General features: G+C 55.3%; 1 protein-coding gene across 2 annotated transcripts; it reads right to left on the bottom strand.

Moving 5' to 3' along the window:
- Positions 1-1,200: 1,200 nt before the first annotated feature.
- On the bottom strand, positions 1,201-6,389 carry SOD3 (superoxide dismutase 3). Of its 2 annotated transcripts, XR_004283388.1 has the most exons (3): positions 6,205-6,389; positions 1,572-2,613; positions 1,201-1,481 (listed from the first exon to the last, which is right to left on the bottom strand). XR_004283388.1 is itself a non-coding variant. In XM_032333996.1 (2 exons), exon 2 carries the CDS (start codon positions 2,595-2,597, stop codon positions 1,857-1,859), a length of 741 nt encoding a protein of 246 aa, XP_032189887.1. In that variant the 5' UTR covers positions 2,598-2,613; positions 6,205-6,389; the 3' UTR covers positions 1,201-1,856. The 2 variants fall into 2 exon arrangements, 1 of the variants encoding a protein (XP_032189887.1); XM_032333996.1 differs by having other exon boundaries at positions 1,201-2,613.
- Positions 6,390-8,391: the final 2,002 nt, after the last annotated feature.

Raw genomic sequence — 8,391 nt, 5'->3', positions numbered from 1 at the left:
CACATCTGGTGAGATCAGGACATTTAGAGACTCCATTTGCTAGTTCCCTTTTAAGGCTGATCTGCACCGTTCTGGCTAATATTTCAAACCAGTGAGAACCAGTTGGTGGAGCAAAGCCACCAGGCAAAAACCTTGCTCTCTGGTTGTCACTTGGGTTCAAGGAAAGATTTTTAAATAACAAGTTAGTCCTAGTAAGAAGCAAAAATAACCACTGGGGATGGGTTTCTGGCTAAGGTTCCATTTGACTCACGGCCTTAAGAGTCTGGGAGAAACGGAAGCTGCCTGTAACAGGGAGAAAATGCTACAGCTACAGAGTGAGTCGGCCCAAGAGGTGAGTGTTTTTATTTAATCAGTGAAGGTGTTTAGGGGCACCTGGTGGCTCGGTCAGTTAAGCAACGGACTCTTGATTTCAGCTCAGGTCATGATCTCTGGGACCTGGGATTGAGCCCCACATCAGGCTCCATGCTTAATGTGGAGTCTGCTTGGGATTCTCTCTCTATTTCTTCCTCTGCCCCTCCCCTACCCAAGCACACACTCTCTCTAAAACAAATAAAATCTTTTAAAAAATAAAATAAAGGTGGATAACACTTTCTGTTCTAGTCTGTGTATAGACTATAATTTTCAAAAAGAGAGGCTGAACATCCAAGTCAAAGCCTACCATTGGGCTCCGTGGTTCTTGAAGTCAAGAGGAAGAACGCTGTCCTTGTCTGGGTCATGGAGAAGGCCAGCAACTTCCGACAGCAATGCCAACCTCCCTGTAAACTGCCCACTGGACTGCTTCACTGGCCCTTTCCCCACCATCTGGGAAATGGACCTCGGGCTGCCCTTAGAGGCACATGCCGGGAGACGCCAGGCCCAGTGAGGTGGCATGAACTGTGTGCCAGGTTGGTGGCTCCAGCCTGGGAATCTCCAGGAAGCTTGCTGCAAATAGATGTCCATCTTTTCCTTTGGATTCCAGCCCAGGAAGCTGTCATTTTTCCCCCCCTCTCGCGTTCCTGAGAGATCCTGGTGCCCTCCATCCTTGGAGCCCCACGGAAGGGCATGGCAACCAGTGACTGAATACCAGGGCCAGCAGACTTGGAGAGAGGAGGATAAGGAGAAATCCTGAACGGATTTGGGAAATATCTTTGCTATTTCCAAAGAGTAGCTAAGCCTGGGAACAGAGCCTCAGACAAACAAAATAAGTAACCAAGGCCCCAGTGCAAGTCTGAATTGCTGAGTTTTAATGGGAACACAAAGATTGCCAAACAGCCCCCAAAGGAGGAACTCTCTGCGGGGTGGCAGTGGGCGAGCGACAGACAGCTGAGAGGACACCAGGCAGGGGTGCCTAACCGCAGGCTCATTTGCTGGCATGGTGCACGACAGGCGGCGAGGCTGGCATGGGGGGCTGGATAACCCCAGGAGGGGTCTCGGAGCTCCTAGAAGGAATCGACGGGGTGGAAAGAGCTAAGTCCTCGCAGCAAAGAGGGATTTCAGGGCTCCTGGAATGAGAGTAGGGGTGTCAGAGTGGGAAGGAACCTCGGAGTGGGGGGAGGGTGCTGTCTGGGAGGGTAGATGGGGTATTTCAATACCTCCACGGGCCCTCAGAGCTCAAGATGAGTGGTCTCAGAGGGCGGGGGCTGCCTCCTGGAGGCAGAGGGGTGTCTCCGCATACGTGGTTGGAGGTGTCGGGGTGGAGGGGATTTTCCGGGAGACCTCCGCCATGGCAGCCCTGGGACCCGGCCCGTGGGTGTCTCTGGGAGCAGAGGGAGAGACTCGCGGCAGGCAGGGGACAGGTCTGGGGCGCGCACGGAGGGGAAGGGCGTCGGGGGACACGGGGGGCGATCCCTGTGACCCCGGCAGGTGGAGGGGCGCTCTCAGGCGGTCTTGCACTCGCTCTCCCGCCGCCGCTTCTTGCGCTCAGCGTGCTCCTGCGCTAAGCGCGCCCAGGGCAGCGGCCCGCTCAAGCCCACTACGCAGCAGGCGAGCCGGCGGCCCGCGTTGCCGTTCTCCACGCTGGCCGGGTTGCCGCCGCGGCCCAGATCGTCTTCGCCCGCGTGCACCACCACGGCGCGGCCCACGATGGAGTGCGGGCCGGCGAGCGAGGCAGCGAGGTTGCCGCGGTACTTGAAGAGGCGGCCGTCGCGCACCGCGAAGTTGCCGAAGTCGCCCGGGTGCTGCGGGTGCGGCACGGCCAGCGGGTTGTAGTGCGCGCCGGTGGACTCGCAGCCCTGGCTCAGGTCCCCGAACTGGTGCACGTGGATGGCTCGGCTGGAGCTGTTGGCCTCGGCCGGGAAGCCCTCCAGGTCGAAGTAGGCCTCGAGCCGGGCGCCGGGCGCCAGCTGCCGGAAGAGCACGAGGCCGCTCACCCGTGGCTGCGCGGTGTCCAGCGTGGCCGACGGCTCCACCCGGCAGGTGGCGTGGAGCACGGCGTCCTGGCCGTCGGCCGCCGCCTGTCGCTGCGTCAGCTCCTGCCAGATGGCCGTCACTTTCTCGTGCATGTCGCGGATCTGCGCCGCCGTGCTGGAGCCGGGCTCCTCCGGGTCCACGCCAGGCCAGGCGCGCGAGGCGGGGGCCGCCAGGAGCAGGTAGGCACACAGCAGCAACGGGGCCAGCATGGCCAGAGTCGGTGACCTGTGGGCACCCCCAACGGTGGGGCAGAGCGAGCCTTAGTTGCTGGCACCGGGGAGCCCTCTGGACTCTGGACCCCAGGGGCTTCTTTGCCCAGTGGGCATTCCTGCCTTAGCTCCTGCCTCTCAAGCCCTGCCGCGCTCCAGGACCTAGGTTAAGTGCTGGGGTTGTAAAAATGGGTTTGACACAGTCTCGGGCCACTCGTAGCGATCTTTTTGAGCCACAAGTATGATCATAGTCCCTTACAGCCCTGACTCCATCACATGGATTGAGTCTTGGGGCAATCGGGGGAGCACCTCGGGTTGGGTGAGGGTGGCCCTTCCAGACCTCTTGCCTCCCCTGATCACCCCACCACATCCCCTGCCACTCTGGCCAAGCAACCTTCCTTACACACCTACTGAGACCAGCTGCCCTGCCTTCTTGGTCTCTGCACCAGCGATGCCCTCTCTCTGAATTGCCCTATCCTCTCTTTGGTGCGCACAGTAGACTTGAAGACAGAAGCTGAGTTTTACTCATCATCCCCAGCACCTGGGCCCACACCTGGCTGTAGGACACCTTTAATATGTGATTGTTGAATGAGGAATTCATGGAGGGACAGACATGTCATCAGATCATTTTAACGCCCTCCCTGTGACTGAAGATGGAAGAGTCTTGTGCTGGGGAAGGACAGAGGGAGGAGTACCCACACTGCCGTGCAAACTCCCAGAAGGCTTCCCAGAGGAGATGACATTTGAACTTGGTCTCATAAAGCAAGCAGTCTTTGAGCTGAGCCAGGTTGGAAGCCCACTTCAGGCAGGAGGCACAATGTGACATGTTCACAGCCTGTGAAAGGGCATGGTTTGTTTAAGGGGTTGGGGGAAGTTTTGTGTGGCTAGAACATGGTGTGTGCAGCCAGGGAGGAGGGAATTTAGAGCTGACCCTCAGGGGCTGAGGGTCTAGGTTTGCTGTGCTAAGTAAGGACTGTGGATATTGGGCTGGGCTGGGGGGGCAGGAGGAGTGGTCTAGAGCCGGTGGAAATTTTAAAGCAGAGGGCAATGAGATAGTTTTCAGTTCATTAACCTGGATGGGGAAAGGTTATGGGCTGGTCTTTGGGGTTGGAGGGAACAGGGAAGATGTAGTGGGAACAGCCTAGCAAGAGATGGAGACACAGAGACGGAAAAACGGAGACAGCTGGAGGAGATGAGTTGCCTGGTCGCCTCAGGGCAAAGCGGACCTAATGAGCGTCTTCACCGAGGTGGAGGCAGCAAAGATGGAGGGGCATGGATTTGGGAGACATCTTGAATAGCACTTACAGCAGGGATGGAGAGGGAGCGGGAACAGCCGTGATGATGGGGTTCCCAGCAGGGAAGACGGGGCAGATGCCTGCTGGTAGGAGGCCCTGAGAAGTTGGGAGAGAGGCTGAGCCCCACCTGAGCCCGCTGAGGATGAGAGGCTGGTCAGTGCCCAGGTCGGGTATCTTCTTGGTAGCCGTTTGGAAATATGTGTCTGGCACTTGCGACAGGCAGTGTCCCTGTGAGAGGTTTTCAATGTTGACTGCACATTGGATTCTGGCTCTAAAAGTCACATGCCCAGGCCTCACCCAAGAGATTCTGATTCGGTGGGCATGGATTACTGGTTTTTTAAAGCTCCATCAAAGACTCGGGGACTCAGCCAGGGTTTTGGAGTCAGACACAGACTCAGATCCCAATCCCAGTGTGTGCTTATCACCAAATTGTGGGGAAGTGACTGACTCTGTCTCAGCTCCCCAATGCTACCAAGGATCATGGTGAAGATTCGGTGAGATGTTATATGGCAGGTTGTCTTCATAGTTTTAAGTCTGTCCTCACGGACCAGTGCTCTCTCCACAGAACTGGTTTGCAGGTTGGCCGTGATTTCAAAGGCACATGACACTTGAAAAGCAAACTCCAGGGCTGGGTGTTTATTCCTTCTGTAACCATTACAGAAAGGCAATCTAGTATGAGGATGAAAAGAATGGGTTCTGGGCTCACTGTGAGTGTAGAGCAGCAGAGAAACTGCTGGACTGAAAGCTAATTGAGCTCCGCCTCTCTTCTGAGCCTCAGTGTTTTTATCTATGAATAGGGATAATAATACAGACCTTCAAGACTTGCCGTGAGGTTTCAGAGAGACAGTGTGAAGGGCTAACATTTATCAAACACACCTACAGGCGCTGTTAAAAGCACTTGGTCTCTATCGAGTTACAGAAGCCTTCCCTGAGCCCTGTGGGGTAGGCATTACTCTTATCTGCCTTCCAAAGAGCAGGAAACTGAGGCATGGAGAAGAAAGCCTCTTGCCCAAGGTTACGGCGTCAATAAGCAGCTGATGGCAAGATTTAGAAGTGTGTGGCCCAAGCACACTGAACAGCTGAAGGCACACAGCACAGAGCCCGGTTAGGTAGGAAGTTCCCGGTATCTGGCAGCCCTTAGCGACCGGAGGGAAATGTGGATAGAAGTTTCAGGATGATCTGCTGAGAGATGCTACTGAGGCCATGAGAGGAGGAGGTGCCCAGGAAAGGCTCCAAGAAGGAGGAGCAGGAAAGGTAGGAGAAGTCCAGAAGGGCATGTCAAGGGCACCACCACCTCAGACAGGGCCTGGTATGGGTTTCCCCACTAGAGCCCCAGGGAGCAGGTCCCGCAGTGGGGAACCAACCCAGGCCTCAGCCTCGAGCTCTCCAGCATCATCATCGCCTTGCCCACCCCTGCCAGCAGTCCTGCCCCTCAGAGGGCTCTGCCAGTTGGAAAATTCTTCCTTAAAAACAGAGCAAAACCAGATTGTTTGGGGTGTGTCAATGAAACTTTCTATTTTGAGAATGCTTGGGTAATACTTAACGTCCGAAAGAGATCCTTTTCTCTTTAAAGAAAAAAAATTCTTCAGCAACACTAGGTGAGCCCGGACACTGTGGTTCTAAACCTTGACTTCTACCCGCCCCCCGCAAAGCCAGTTCACTGCAGGCTCACCCATCTCACACATGCACACTGTCCCCCTGAGATTGAGCTGTGAAAGACCATGTGGTTTGGGCGGGGGCGTGGGGTCTGTGTGCCTGGTCTGGAAGAGAAGACAGCTTATCAGAGACAGAGGACCAAGGAAGCCACAAAGGCTGTGCCCCCTTCCTGGGTCGGGATCTCGGAAGACGGTGGCCTTTCCGACATTCCAGTTCCTTATTCCTAGAAGGCGCCCTGGAGATGAGTCTGAGCCAGCCAGGCCCTCCCACCCGTGCCTCCCCCAGTAAGTGGCTGGGACCTAGTGGCTGGGCCCTAGTGGCTGGGCCCTAGTGGGTCCAGGCACCGGAGGTATGCGAGAGAGAGGCGGCCTTCTTCCCTCCAGGTTTCTCTTTTTTAACCCTAAAGTCTGCGGGGACAGGCCATCGCAGGTGCAAAGGACAACAGCTCCTTTCTCTCCCAAGCTCTCCTCCCTCACCCCTTCCTCTGCCTCCCCACTCGTCCCTTTCAGAGCAGCCAGGTTCTGTCCTTCAATGTCATCCTCTCAAAAAGATGATCAAGCGCTTTTCCAAGCAGAGGCCAGACGCCCCGCCCCAGTTCCAAGCTCATAAAAAGCACCCTCGGAGAAGAAGGAAAGGATCTTCAACCAGGCACCCACCTTTCCAGCTCTTCCAAGAGAGCTTGCCTTCCGAGAAGTAGGGAGCAGCACCCAGTGTTCACAGGAATGCAGGCAGACTCCTGAGGCCGGGCTGTTTGTGGGTGTGCAGGGAAGCCAGCCCACGGGAGTGGTCACGGCCAGGAAGGCCGGCCATTGGGCTGACTGAGGGAGGGTCAGGAGGCCCTGTCCCCGGGTGTGGAATGGCCTGGCCCCCTCCTCCTCTGACTCCACCCTCCTCTGTCTCCACCTCCACCCTCCCCATGCCTGGGTTCCCCCGCCAAGTTTTCCTTCTTGTGACTTCACTGGTTTGTGCAGACGTAGCCAGTGACCTTCAGCACACAGCTGGGAAATAAGAAGTCGGCAGAAAAGAGCCTTTTTGGAGAGGTGTACAATGGCCTCTTTCTTGCTCTCCCCTGATTTCCTCTGCTGTTGACTTATGTTTGCCGGATGCTACTAGGAAGGAAATGGGCCCCTTGCAAATATGGATGGTGTTTTGTCCCGGCGCCCTGGTGCCAGCCCTTTGAGAGGTGGGTGGGCTGGTGGGTGGTGGTCACATGGGCCAGGCTGCCCAGGCCCAGCCGTGTCCCTTCCTAACTGTGCTCCTGCTCCCGCGGGGGCCTCCCCTTCATCGTCTGTAAAATGGGGGATCTGATGCTGACCCGGCGGTCGGCACACATTCATGCTCGTACCCCATCACCATCACTCTTGTGGTCACTTTATCATTGAAGTTATAGAGGAGTCCTCTAAGAGTGTGTGGCCCAGGGGACCGTGAGCCTCGTCCACCCCTGCTGGCCTGCTGGCCTCTGTTGCCACGGTCTTCCCTCCATCACGGCAGCCCTTTCCCAAAATAGAAGCTTTTCTCTCCCAGAGGAGCCCACAGGGGAGAAGGCTGCTTGTCTGCCTGCCTGTCTGCCTGCCTGTCTTCCTTCAGCAAGTGGGCTGTGGGCGCTCACTCCAGGCCGGGTACCCAGAGCTGCATGAGCGCCTACTGTCTGGGGCTTCAGACCCCAGGAGGGAATGGTGATGTCAACAGATCCATCAGGCGCAGAGTGGGGAGTGCACTTGAGGAGGGTGGGGGGGTGGGGGAGGGGGGCCCCTAGAGACCCAAACACTAGTCTTGGCAGCAGGAAGGCTTGTTCAAAATCTAAACTTCTAGGCTCCACCCCAGGCTGACTGAATCCACTGCCAGTTTCCTAGAACTGCTTCTTCTTCTTCTTCTTCTTTTTTTTTTTTTTTTTAATTGGTCATTCTGGTGTGCAATCAGCTTTGGGAACATCTATTCCCGCTTCCTTTGGCAACAGCACCTCGGTTTTCTGCTTGGATGCCAGGGCTCATTCTTTGCAGGAGGTATTGACTCCATACCTCGCTCCAGATGTGGGCGTGTGACTAATCAAAACATTGCCTTGGTTCCAGGATCATTCAAAGCCAACAAGATGCATTGACACTTTTCCCGGAACTGCTAGAAAGACTAGAGTTATTGCCGCCCCCTTGACCCACTAAGGGAGGATTTGTCTGAGGAGAGAGCCAATGTGGAGGGAAGCAGAATAAAAGTTGAATGAAATTTGGACCTAATGGCAGAGTATGAGGCCCTGGATCTAGCCACACCTGAAGCTCTGTTTTTATGATGTCAGTCAGTATATTCTCCTTTTGCTTAAGTTGTCTGGGTTGGGCTTTGGAACTTGCCACTGAACATTTTGCAAAACGCCTTCTCATATAGCATTTCATTTAATGCTTCCATTAATGCTGTGGGTTGGGTATGGATTTGTCCACTCGGTAGGTAAGGAAATGAGGTTCAGAAACACTAAGTAATGGGCCCAAGCTGGCAGAGCTGGAAAATGGCAAAGTCAAGATCTACACTCAAGACTCCAATTTCTAAACCTGCCTCCTTAATCATTAGACTTTACAACCTCCCGGCCTGTGAGATGAAGGGAAGGAACAACAGGCAAGCCCACACCCCACAGCTCTCCCCCAACATCAGTGACTGCCGCACCGCGAGCTGCTGAACCACTGACCTCTCTTTCTTTTCGCGTCTGTTAATGTATAATACAACAAAAGCCCCAAGTCAGGCTTGTAAAGGCAGCAGTATTCGGAGATGCGCTCAGAAGTACTCCCATCTGTGAGAAGAGATCTCTGCCAGAGAACTTTGAACTTCTTTCATACAGGGATCGCCGTTGTAGTTTCCCTTTC

This window comes from Mustela erminea, chromosome 2, assembly GCF_009829155.1.
Source record: "Mustela erminea isolate mMusErm1 chromosome 2, mMusErm1.Pri, whole genome shotgun sequence".
NCBI lineage: Eukaryota > Metazoa > Chordata > Mammalia > Carnivora > Mustelidae > Mustela > Mustela erminea.
This window is presented reverse-complemented; position numbering and strand designations above follow the sequence as displayed.

Coding starts and splice junctions, on each gene's coding strand:
- SOD3 (XM_032333996.1), bottom strand. CDS start 2,597: ATGCTGGCCCCGTTGCTGCTGTGTGCCTACCTGCTCCTGGCGGCCCCC.